Below are 12,407 nucleotides of genomic sequence, written 5' to 3'. Positions count from 1 at the left end.
CCATGCTTCTCCTGCAAAGCCAACTGGCCCTTGCAGAGCCAAGTCTACTCCCCCTACTGGGGGAAGAAAGAGGGGGCTATTCTGTCATCTATAGAGGAAGCCCATATTAGAGATGGAGCAGGGCCCATTGTTACCTAATATGCCACTTGGTCTGCTGCACATAAAGGGAAAACTACACAAAAGGAGCTATCCCAGACAGACTTCTCTAAAACTTTATCATGTAGCAAGTAGTAGCAAGAAAGACTACTGCACTACTATAGCTATTCACAAATGTTTCAGGCCACATACACGAGTGGTGTCAGTGTAAAAAAAATCATTTTGTAGATCTCTGTAGACCTTTACAGTAGATATTTGGCCTATATAGCTTTGTTTTGCCTTGTTTTGAGATTGCAAAAAACCAATACAGACTTAGGGTGGTTCAACTTAATATTTTTTGACTTTACAGTGATGCAAAAGCAATACGCATGCAGTAGAGACTGTACTTCAAATTCTGAATTGTGATCTTTTCCCAGGCTAGAGATAGGAGGCACAATCCTCTCTTGTGATGTTGGGAGGGGCAGGAGCAGCTCCCAGTCAGCCTTGGGGTCACGAGGGTAAACTCCTTATACACTTACATTCTGTTTTTCAATCTCAGTACAGTATTCAATAAAGTACATGAGGTATCTAATAATTTGTTATAAAATAGGCTTTGTGTTAAATGGTTTTGTCCAGCTGTAGGCTGATGTAAGTGTTCTGAACGCATTTAAGGTAGGCTAGGCTAAGCTATGATTTTGGCAGGTTAGGTGTGTTAAATGTATTTTTGAGTTAGGATATTTTCAAATTTTGATGGGTTTATTGGGACATAACCCCATCGTAAGTTGAGGAAAATCTGTTGTATATACATGCAAAAAAGAAAATGTGGAGAATACAGAAAACCACAAGTAAAGAAATAAAACTCAACACTCAGAGATGACAGAACCTATAAGATTGTGTTCCATTAACTTTTATGAAGTCAGAAGTAGACTGAACCGTTACGAATTCTTTTGAACTGTTTTCACTTTAAGTCAACCGCTCAGAGTAGTTATTAGACTAGCATAACTCAATGCCTGAGAAAGACGCCATCTCCTACCTTTCACCCACATGCAAGGCAGCTTACCTTCAATCAGATGAGACAACTGTGTCCCAGTTACCAAGGTCTCAGTGACATCACTCTTTCGGGAGGCCTTTCGGTAGCGAATCTTGTAGCCAGTAATCTGACCATTTTGTGTGGCTGGAGGAGGTGGCTGCCAGTGAATCACAATACTCTGGGAAAGACAAGATTATAGGGAAAAGACTGAATATATCAAAAAGCTTGGTCCTGTTTTATAAATTACTATCCTGAATTCACTGACATAAGGCAGCAGGGTGCAAAGACAGAGTTTTACTTAGGGATCACTCAAAATTATTTTTTGGGAAGATTATATTTGCAGGCAGTATGCTCTGGGCCCTTATTTTCCTGGGTATTTAGACATTTAGGCAAAAGTCTCAGAAAAGCTTTCAGAAGGAAAATGTAAGGTCAGAGCACATAGATTATGAAGTAAACTATGGTTAGGTGTAAGGTTCTCTGCTATCTCCATTGTGGAATGGCTGAAATTAGACAATTCTGCCTAAAACTCTCCAAGAAGGGAATCATTAATTAATAGCTGGTTTTTAATTAAAGAACAAGGATTCCCATGGTGCTTTTTGAAAGGACTGAGTGTCTCAATTGTCAATGTAGCCCAGAAGCGGCTTTGGGCCTTGGAGAGGCACACATGGCCTTCAGTGTATAGTGGACGTGGCCAGGAGGGAGTCTGAGCCTATGTACCGTTCTGATGGATGTCTACCTTCACTTCACAGTACTAAGGGGCCATGGTATCATAAACAACTTACCTCTTTCCATCTCATCACCAATGTTCTGAACTGTTAAGATCTATAATGTCAGGATTTGCAAACTACAATGTATCTGCAGAAAGACTAACTTAATCTTGGCATCAGAGAAAGGCAGTAAAGTTAAACAGAAAACACGGAGTCGGTTTCTAAGTCCAGCTTTATTGGAAGGTGTAATATCTATGACACCTTATTTCTCTGCTTGAGTACGATTCTTTTGATATAGAATCTCCCTCTCTATAAGTCCTTCTGAGACTTAGTAGTATGCCAGTAAAAATGAATAGCAATATAAAGTTTACCTTTGAATTTCTTACTTCTAAGGACAGATTCTGAGGAGCAGCACTGGGAACTGGACAGGCAAAAAAAAAAAAAGAAAAAAGAAAATTTTTTCAATCACCCACATATCACTGCATCATGTGATATTCCTGGCCAGACTTTACACAAATGCGCATCTCAAACACTAATTATGCAACTGAAAGGTCTAAATCTAGCTGCCAATGCCCTCATGTTGATAGCAGTACGTGGATAAGGTGTGGCCACAGTTGATTCACTTAAAAAAATGAGACACGTTCTTATAAAGGCATCCATACCCAAGTCAGGTTGCACCTTTGGGAAGTCAAATACTGATTTCAAGAATATGACAGTGACTCTAAACTTTTCTAGACCCCAGGTACATTCTGAACCTTCAACATATTCTTTTGAATATTCTTGTTGATGGCATATCTTTATCTTGGGGAAGAGCCACAAATTTTCTGGAAACAAATCTAATGAATATGGCAAGTATATGTACTAGGTAATGCTGTTATGAGTCCAAAATACGAGGTACATAAATCAGTGAGCTCTGCATTCCTGTGGGGTTCCTAAACTGGTTTTGAACACAATTCCCAAGTAGAATAAAGAGATATTTACAATGACAGCTTCGGTAAAGGGACCATCTGGCTTCCCAAGGCAACTTCTAGAGCAGGGAACACTCATTTCAGTATGAGAAGTTTGGGACTATTGGTTAAACAAATAGCTGCATAACTTTAGTTTCTCACATATGAGAACACAAGACAGAGCTATCTCAAATTTTATGATCCACACACCTTCCAGCATCCCTCTTTGTAGTAACTATAGCAAGCAAAAAGAATTTAAGTAAACCTGATTAATTTCTTCTCCACTCACAAAATGCTGACTTTAACTCTTTTCTCCTAGTCCATCCATGGAAACTTTTCTCTCCCTTTCTCTGACATTTGGTGACCAGATATATGACTAAGTGCCCACTGCACTATATGCTTCTAGAGGACAGAGACCATGTCTTGCTCAATGTTCTATCTTGTGCTAAAAAAGAACATCAGGCTTCAGCCCAGAGATTCAGGAACGGAAGTTGTGGAGTAGGACTTATGCAACTGTGTTTTGAAAAAAAAAGTCTATGAATGGTTCCAATCATCTCCTTGTTAAGAACCTGTGACTTAGCTGCAGAGGCAGCTGACAAAGGCTGCTGCTGGTGTCTTCATCTTCTTCATCATCATAGCTAAGATTTGCTGCATGCTCCTACATGGCAGGTACTTAATCCTTACAACAATTCCACGAAGGAGTTTCTATAACTATTCCCATTTTATTTTATTTATTTATTTTAAATGTTTGTAAAACAACTTCATAATAGATTTTTTAAATTTTATTGTTATGTTAGTCACCATATATTACATCATTAGTTTTTGATGTAGTGTTCCATGATTCATTGTTTGCATATAACACCCAGTGCTCCATTCAATACGTGCCCTCTTTAATACTCATCACCAGGCTAACCCATCCCCCCACACCCCTCCCCTCTAGAACCTCCAGTTTGTGTCTCAGAGTCCACAGTCTAACCCATTTTACAGATGAAAAAACTACAAAGGAGGTTCAGGGCAGTGAACCTGACTGAGCTATGTGTTTCAGCTAATGTTTTAAAATGTCAAAATAATTTTTTAAAATTATGTACCATAACTAATAACATATCTAATATTTAAAATTGAATAGTACATCTACCAAACATTAATACTGTCCTTGATAGCTATTTTACTCCCAGATCTAGAAGCCAAAGATAATACACGTTTTATATGATTTCATGTGTCTTTTTCTTTAACCTAGATTCTAGAATGATAATCCCCCATTTTTTCTCTGAATAGTCCTTTTACTTTTTTTATTGCCCCCCGCACTGGTTTTCTTTCATGAGACTAATATTTTTTAAGAAGTCAGGCCAGTTTATTTATTTTTTTATAGAATTTCCCTGTTAGACATACCCAAACTGAGGAAAATTCTACAAACAAACAGGCCTAAATTCTTGAAAAATATTATGACTTTTAGGAAACAATATATATATATACTTATTAACTGCAATAAACACAGTTATTTTCTGTTCTAACAATAATATTTTTTAAAACATGCTGGTCTTAAAGATACAAATGTAGTGATCCAAAGGGGCACCTGCACCCCAATGTTTATAGCAGCAATGTCCACAATAGCCAAACTCTGGAAAGATGTCTATCGACAGATGAATGGATAAAGAAGATGTGATACATACATACATACATATATATATAAAGAAGATGTGATATATATATAAATATAAACATATATTTGTATATGTATAAAGATATATATTATATATATATAAAGATGTGATATATACATAAAGATATGATATATATATGTGTACATATATATATGCACACACACACACACACACAATGGACTATTACTCAGCCATCAATAAAATGAAATCTTGCCATTTGCAATGACATGGATGGAACTAGAGGGTATTATGTGAAGTGAAATAAGTCAACCAGAGAAAAGACAATTATCATATGATTTCACTCATATGTGGAATTTAAGAAACAAACAGAGGAGCATAGGGGAAGGGAGGGAAAGTAAAACAAGATGAAATCAGAGAGGGAGACAAACCATAAGAGACTCTTACCACAGGAAACAAACTGAGGGTTGCTGGAGGGGAGGGAGGCAGGGGGATGGAGTAACTAAGTGATGGGTATTAGGGAGGGCATATGATGTAATGAGCACTAGGTGATATATAAGACTGATGAATCACTGAACTCTACCTCTGAAACTAATTATATACTATATGTTAATTAATTTAATTTAAATTTTAAAAATAGTAAAAAAAAAAATTAAAATTAAAAATGCCGGTCTTGATCTACTCAATCCCCTTGGCAAGCTATAGTTTGAAAAATATTGCTCTAGGTGATGGTTACATGAATATAACTTAGCTTAGAAATTCAGTCACAGGTAAGAAATGAAACTGTCACAAAATACTGAGGAATTAATAAGAGCTATTTGGTGTACAAATATGATTGCTAAGTGGAACAAAGCCAGCCTTCCATCAGCCCTGGAATGGTTTGTGTTATGAACAAACAACATTTATTTATACAAAAGCCCCTCCTAAAAATAAAAACAAAAGAAACTATTCAGTGCCAGGCACTGCAAGTTCTACCCTCTCTCAGTAAATCTTTAAACCCAATGAAATTGGTATTATCTACATTTTATGCATAAAGAAGCATGCTCAGACATGTTAAGGAACTAAAGTCCAGAAAAGGGGTAGAACTGGGATTTGAACTGAATCTTCTTGATAGCAAAGCCATGACCTTACCAGGGCCCCCAAGCATGTGTGTTCCAAAGGAAGAAAGACTCACCATCTGACAACGTTCGAACAGCAACATCTTGTGTGGAGACTCCAGGACCATGTTTGTTGTAAGCCACCACTCGGAAACTATACTCTGTGTATTTTTTCAACCCATTAATGGTATGGGAGTGACTTGAAACATCAACATCCTTGAATAAAATAAAACAATTTACACGTATACAACTCAAGCCAAAAGAAATGCTGCAAAATAAAGAATTAACTATACAAATTTTGCATGTGATACAATGCAGATTTTTATCCCTTTTACAAAATACTACTTAACAACCAAAGCAGATTAATCAGAAACACTGGCAATTTACAGAAAATATTGCTTGATGTTTAGTGACCCCTCCTGATAAAAACTACAGAATATAACTTGGTACAAAGAAAGAAGTCGGGCACCTGGGTGGCTCAGTCGGTTAAGCGACTGCCTTCAGCTCAGGTCATGATCCCAGGGTCCTGGGATCGAGTCCCACATCAGGCTCCCTGCTCTGCAGGGAGCCTGCTTCTCCCTCTCCCACTCCCCCTGCTTGTGCTCCCTCTCTCGCTGTGTCTCTCTCTGTCAAATAAATAAATAAAATCTTTTAAAAAAAAAAAGAAAGAAGGAAGTCTGCTGACTTTTCATTTCCTATATACAACTTTTTTATTCTGAGATTTCTAGACAAGCAAGTATTGAGTTTTGGAACTATATTTCAACTCTACTATTTCAATCAATCAACTGAAAAATGGCTTTGGGGCACCTAGGTGGCACAGTTGGTTAAGCATCTGACTCTTGGTTTTGGCTCAGGTCATGATCTCAGGGTCCTGGGATGGAGGCCCGTGTCAGGATCCACGCTGGGTATGGAGCCTGCTTAAGATTCTCTCTCTCCTTCTTCCTCTGCTCCTCCTGCTCATTCTTTCTCTCTCTCTAAGGTAAATAAATCTTACCAAAAAAGGCTTCATCTTTTACCTGTTCTTTATCAGTCCCTTTTTCCATGTAGTACAATTTATAATTCTGAATTTCCCCATTGCCAGACAATGGTGTTTCCCAGGTGACAGTGATGGAAGTAGGTGAAGCTGCATATGCTCGGATGTTAGGTGCTGGGCCAGGGAGCTGAACTAGAAAGAAAATTTTGAGACAGCAAGATATGAATGAAATTTACTGCACTCCTCAATCACCATTCTCAGCAATAACGTCATAATGGCCATGTTTTTAAAAACAATAAAAACTGAGAAAACAACTGATTTGATTGAAGTGGTTTTAGGATAGTATATGATTAAATGCATTTCCCTTTTTAGACTCAAATTATAACCAAAAATTATCTGTGAAGTATCTCAAATGTATTCAAAGGAAAAAATAAACATTGCGGAATTTTTTTTGTGGTTTATAAAATCCTAGTTTTTCAGCAGGACTGCAGTACATAAAAGCAGCCATCACAAAAAGAGAGTCTTCAGGGGATTAAAGAGGACACGTATCCTGATGAGCACTGAGTAATGTACAGAATTGTTGAATTGCTCTAATGTACACCTGAAACTGATATAATACTGTATGTTAGTTATACTGGAATTAAAGTAAAAAACTTTTAAAAAAGAGCGAGGCTTCTTTTGCCAGGCACTGGGGATGTGGTGATGGACGGAGTCCCAGCCCACAAAGAATTCCCAGTCTAGAGGGAACTCAGACATATAAATAGTTGCAAAAGTCACAAGTGCCTACAGATTTCATAATGACTGTAACGAAAACAGAAAGAGAATACACAACTCTGCTTTGAAAGGGGGGTGTGTAGGCAAGGGAAGGACTGGGAAGATTTCTGGGGAGCCAGAAGGAACAGCTTCCTCAGATACCAAGGGAAAAATTATTCCAGTCAATGGGGAGGACATGTGAGAAGACGGTATAATGTGGTTCAGGGTGAATACTAAATGAATGTGGGAGGGAGAATGCTGAGAAGGAGGACACAGCCGGATAGTGAAGAGCTTCTAATGTGCTGCTGTGGAGTCTGCCTCATCTCTTGTAGGTGTTCGGTAATTACTGAAAAATTATGAGCAGGAATATGACATGATATGATCAGATCTGTGTTTAGAAAGGACACATAAATGTATGCATGGAAGAAAAACAGTAAGTGAATAAGACTAAAGAATAATGATTTTTAAAATAGCTACCATTTATTGAATGCTTACAATCAGGCCTGCTTAAAATGCTTTACATGTATTTAAATTATGTCTTTGCACTAACCCACATGAGAGGGACACTATTATCATCCCTATTTACAGATGAGGTTGAGAGGCTAAGAACTGCTCCCACAGGACAGAAAGTCAGTGAGTGGTGGAGCCAGGAGCTGCACACTTTCTGATTCTAACACGTGGACTCAAGCAGACCAGTCAGAAGATTACTACGACGCCCTCCATGGGATGTATGTGACTGGAAGACAGTCCAGCTCTAACTCCTACAACAGTTCCCGTACCTCTTTACTACATGCTTTTCATCTAACTGATGAACTTGTGACAAGTTCCAGCACCAATTTATACACAAATTCCAGAGGTTGCCTATGCCTACACTTTGGTAGACATTCTATATTTAAAAACAATTTCTCTGGTGCCGGTGTTTCTCTAACAGAATCCATTAGATTTAAGGAACAGGAAAAAAAACCGTAGCAAAATGTAAAACAAACAAGCTTTCTTAAATAACAGCACCACAGCTTGACAGTTTTGCTACCCAAGTAGAGAAACCTGAATGTGGTTATTCTGACAGTTGTTTGCTTTATTTAGTCATGAATCATGGTTATTCACTTAATGTTAAGAGCATTTTTTTGTGCAGCCTGACAAGTGGGATTTGTCACACTTCTGCTGCTACAGGAAACTTTCCTCTAAGTTATTAAAGGGGAAGGAAAACAAAACAATCCCCCGATTCCCTTGAAATAACTTTCAATATATTCATTGGATACACATAAACAAATATGATCCTAAAAAGGCACTAAGAAATTCTTTCATTTCACCTGCACAGTGGCATAATAAATGGAAAAAATTTTAAGTTGGTTTGTTCAGCTAAGTATGTAAAATATTTTCTGAGGGCTGACTTCAGCACTTGCACCTCTCCTGCCACAGGCTGAATACCTTCAGATGAAGTACAAATCTCTTTCCATTAATTTGTCTTTTGCTAAAACTTGTTATAGCCACTTTCCATCCCTAAAATACCCTCAAGAGAATCAGGTTCCATCTACATTAGTCTCTTTCTTCTAATCAAACTCCTTGAAGAAATGATTGTACCGCCTACTTTCCTTAGAATTACAGAGGTACAATATCATATAGGTGGGATCATAGGGAAAGAGTCTACAAGGCATCTGAGCCAGGTCTTAAAGAATCAATAAAATCTGAGTGTGTATCAGCAGAGTCCTATTGCCTTACACTGTTTGCCACTGTTTGATGTGAATTACTTTGATCTCCCCTAACTAATTCATAAGGTCCTCGATGGCAAGGAACTGGTACCTTCTGCACTGTTATGGTACACGAGGCTACATGGAAGGCAGACCTTCCTATGGTCTACATACAGGTAGGGCTGACAGACAGGTGGAAGACTTACCCTCAGGCTGTGTTTCTACTCGGAGTGGAGCTGAACTCTCTCCGGAGCCATGTTTATTTTGAGCCAGAACTCTAAAGATGTACACAGTCGCTGGCATTAGGTTTTGAATGGTTACCTGCATTTCTCCTGGGCGACTGGTATTCTCAACACGTTCCCTTTGGGCAAAGAGGGGTGTGGAAAGAAACAGCATTGATTAGGAATACTTCTAGAATGTGCAGTTTCATTTTCATTGCAATTCCTATAGATAAATGCCATATCAAAATCTTAACTCTTGACTCCAGGAAACAAACTGAGGGTTGTCCATAATTATACTCAGTCTACTGTACATACTATAATAAAAACCAGTTTATATTACACAAGCGTTTTCAACAAATATTGTGGAAGAATTCATTTGTTTTAGACAAATAGCTGGCCTTAAAGGATTGTCGATCATGTAAGGAGAGATCTGTATCTATCCTGACAGAGTAATAAAAAGGTCCAAAACCACTCTGGACAAAATTACTTGAAATTACATAATCGGGTCGCATTAAAATTCTTACTTTAAGATATTGGTAATTTTCCCTGAAATCACGGATTAAAATTTGTTTAGTTCTACATGACCTTATGCAGATTTGTCTGATTGTATGTGAACATTTACATTTCAGAGATTTAAGTGTTTTTCAGTAGTTTCCTATAGTTTTTAAAACTACCTTATTTTAATTTAAAACAAACCAACAGAACCCACATCATCTTCATAGAGTCCCTGTCCATATATAATGTTAGGTCCACCAGAGCAGGGTAACTATAGCACCAAAAGCTATTGCTCAAAGATACCTGAGATATCGACAGGTATTTTCTCTTGAGCTAACCCTCTAAATCACAAGATTTAAAAGGAGGTATCAGCTGATTTCTTACACTCTGAAGTTTCTGATAGTTGCTCTGATCACAAATGATCACTGTCTAAAAGAAAGTATGGGATTTTACACTTCACCCAACTACAAGCTCCATGTGAGAGCACAGATTAGGTCAGTTTTGCTCACTGTACGTAACAGTTTAAACAAAAAGTTGGAACTATCTTGAGAAAGATAGCTGGGGGGAGCGCTATTTTACTTTAAATTGAAGTGTCTCAGTCATGTTCCCATATTACAGAAGAACTTAGCAGAATGCTCATACGTGGAAGCAGCCTCACAGATATGTGCAGAATGCATGAATGGAAATTTGCTTTCTATGTAAACTTTGTGTAGTAATAATACCATGTACATCTTTTGTTCGTTCCTGTGTGAAAGGAAAAAAAACCAGGAGAAATGAGTGAAGGGAACGAAAAACTTAGAACAAACTTCTATAGAAACACTACAATTAAAAAAATCAGTAATACGTATGATTCCTTAAAGATGAAAGAATAATTAGCTAGTACTGCAAAAGCTTTAACTCTAGATGGGTCTGAGGTCCCAGAACCAAGTGCTTGTCTAGAAAAAAACTTCTGACTTCAGGACAAGATCCAGGGTGGGTTCTAAAGTGCAATTCTCATAAATGGGTGAGGTTGCAATGGAACTTAGGTTAGAATGTGTAACTAAGAGTCAAAGGAGAAAGGAAAAGGTACATTTTATATTAAGACAGTGCTGGGCTAGGCATTAAGAGCTCTAATTCTGGTTTGGCAAGCTCACTAATTCTTTCTGAGCCAGATAGTAAATATTTACAGGCTAAGAGACAAAATGGAAAATATTAAGTAGTTACTTATATAACCTATTAAAATGTAACCATTTGAAAACACAAAAAAATATTCTTAGCTCCTAAAAATAACAAGTCTGATTTGGCCCAGGGTCCCTAGCTTGCCAATTCCTGGGCTCAACTAAGATACCTAAGGCTTCGTCCATCTCTAAAATGTTATTAACTTCTGGAATAACTTACTCTGCAACAAGTCTGATTTGGCCCAGGGTCCATAGCTTGCCAATTCCTGGGCTCAACTAAGATACCTAAGGCTTCATCCACCTCTAAAATGTTATTAACTTCTGGAATAACTTACTCTGCATTTTACATTTAGTGGCTAATATCAGAAAAGTACTATTTACACTAAAAAAGAATGAACATTTCATAGTTGAAAAGGCAGAGGAAGGACCCTTTGAAATCTCAAGAAACTCAAGCACCCAAAAGAATTATCTCATGACCAAGACACACTGTGCCATCTGGTGGCTGATTTTTCAAGTGCAGGAAGTAGTGGGATTTGTAAATGCAGGTAGTGGCTTCCATCCTCACACTGAATTCTTATTATAAGTCTGTGATGAAAAGTTACTACCCTCATTTTTTTAGATGAGAAAACCTAAGCTTATAAAGGTTAAATAAATTCTATTTACAAAACAAGCAGGATCTAGTCTTCTGACTTGGTGTTCTTTCTACTCCTTCATGGCTTGTATTCAGAAATCATAAACTTCATTCACAAATTAAATGACAAAAACATGAGTCTCCAAGAATCTTCCTTTGAAATATTCCCTAGATTTATTCTGTTCACTTCAAGTCACTACTCTCACCTTCGTCCAGGCCATATCTACCACATGCCTAGATTAAGGAGATTTGTCTCTCTGACTTCATTTCTTCTCTTCTCTTTACGTAGTGCTCATAAAAAAGCTATTTAATAAAATCACAGTGCACACTTGCTCAGTAGTCTAAAATGGTCCCTTCTTAACTGATTATGTCCAAATTCTTACTGGCATTATGACATTTGGCTCTAAACTTCCACTTTATTATAATCTCTTACTAATTCCTACCAGAACTCTGGGCCAGTTAAGCTTTCTTACTTTCCCATCCATCAAACACCAGACATGCAAAATTAAATTGCATCCTCCTGCACCTCCTCTTCCTTTATATATACTTGCCTTGTCTTCCTGCCTGACAATTTAATTTTAAATTGAAGTGACAGATTCTCATTAAAAACAAAAGCATATATAGTTTTAAAAAATCCAAAAGTCCCAGTTTTTCTCTGTCCTCGAAACCTGTCCTCCCTGACACCTAACTGTGGCACATCCTGACCTATATCTTACCAGATCTCTTCGTGTCAGGTTTTCTCAACCTTAGCACTATTGAGCTTTGGGGTGGGATAATTCTTTGTTGTAAGGGGTTGTCCTGTACACTGCAGGACGTTTATCAGCATTTGTGGCTTCTACTCATTGGATGACAGTAAGCATCCTCTCTCATCTGAGGTTTAATAACCAAAAATGTCACCAGACATGGCCAAATGTCCACTGAGGGATGGAGGCAAACTGTCGCTGGCTGAGAATCACTGCTTTGGGCATTTACATGCACATCAAAATACAGAGATACGTCATTAAAAAATTCCTG

At 37.7% G+C, this 12,407-nt stretch overlaps 1 protein-coding gene across 1 annotated transcript in view; it reads right to left on the bottom strand.

Annotated features, from left to right (window-relative positions):
* NEO1 (neogenin 1) overlaps window positions 1-12,407 on the bottom strand; it is a 212,546-nt gene that overhangs the window by 44,226 nt on the left and 155,913 nt on the right. The window contains exons 11-15 of the mRNA XM_081831880.1: window positions 9,096-9,250; window positions 6,492-6,640; window positions 5,553-5,691; window positions 2,184-2,233; window positions 1,136-1,283 (exon numbers count right to left, since the gene is read on the bottom strand). Of these exons, the coding sequence (XP_081688006.1) occupies window positions 1,136-1,283; window positions 2,184-2,233; window positions 5,553-5,691; window positions 6,492-6,640; window positions 9,096-9,250 (641 nt within the window). The remainder of the gene's footprint in view (window positions 1-1,135; window positions 1,284-2,183; window positions 2,234-5,552; window positions 5,692-6,491; window positions 6,641-9,095; window positions 9,251-12,407) is intronic.

This window comes from Leptonychotes weddellii, chromosome 9 (assembly GCF_054177405.1).
Source record: "Leptonychotes weddellii isolate Sample4059 chromosome 9, ASM5417740v2, whole genome shotgun sequence".
Lineage (NCBI taxonomy): Eukaryota > Metazoa > Chordata > Mammalia > Carnivora > Phocidae > Leptonychotes > Leptonychotes weddellii.
Note: the sequence above shows the minus strand (reverse complement) of the source record. Positions and strands in the feature narration are given on the sequence as shown.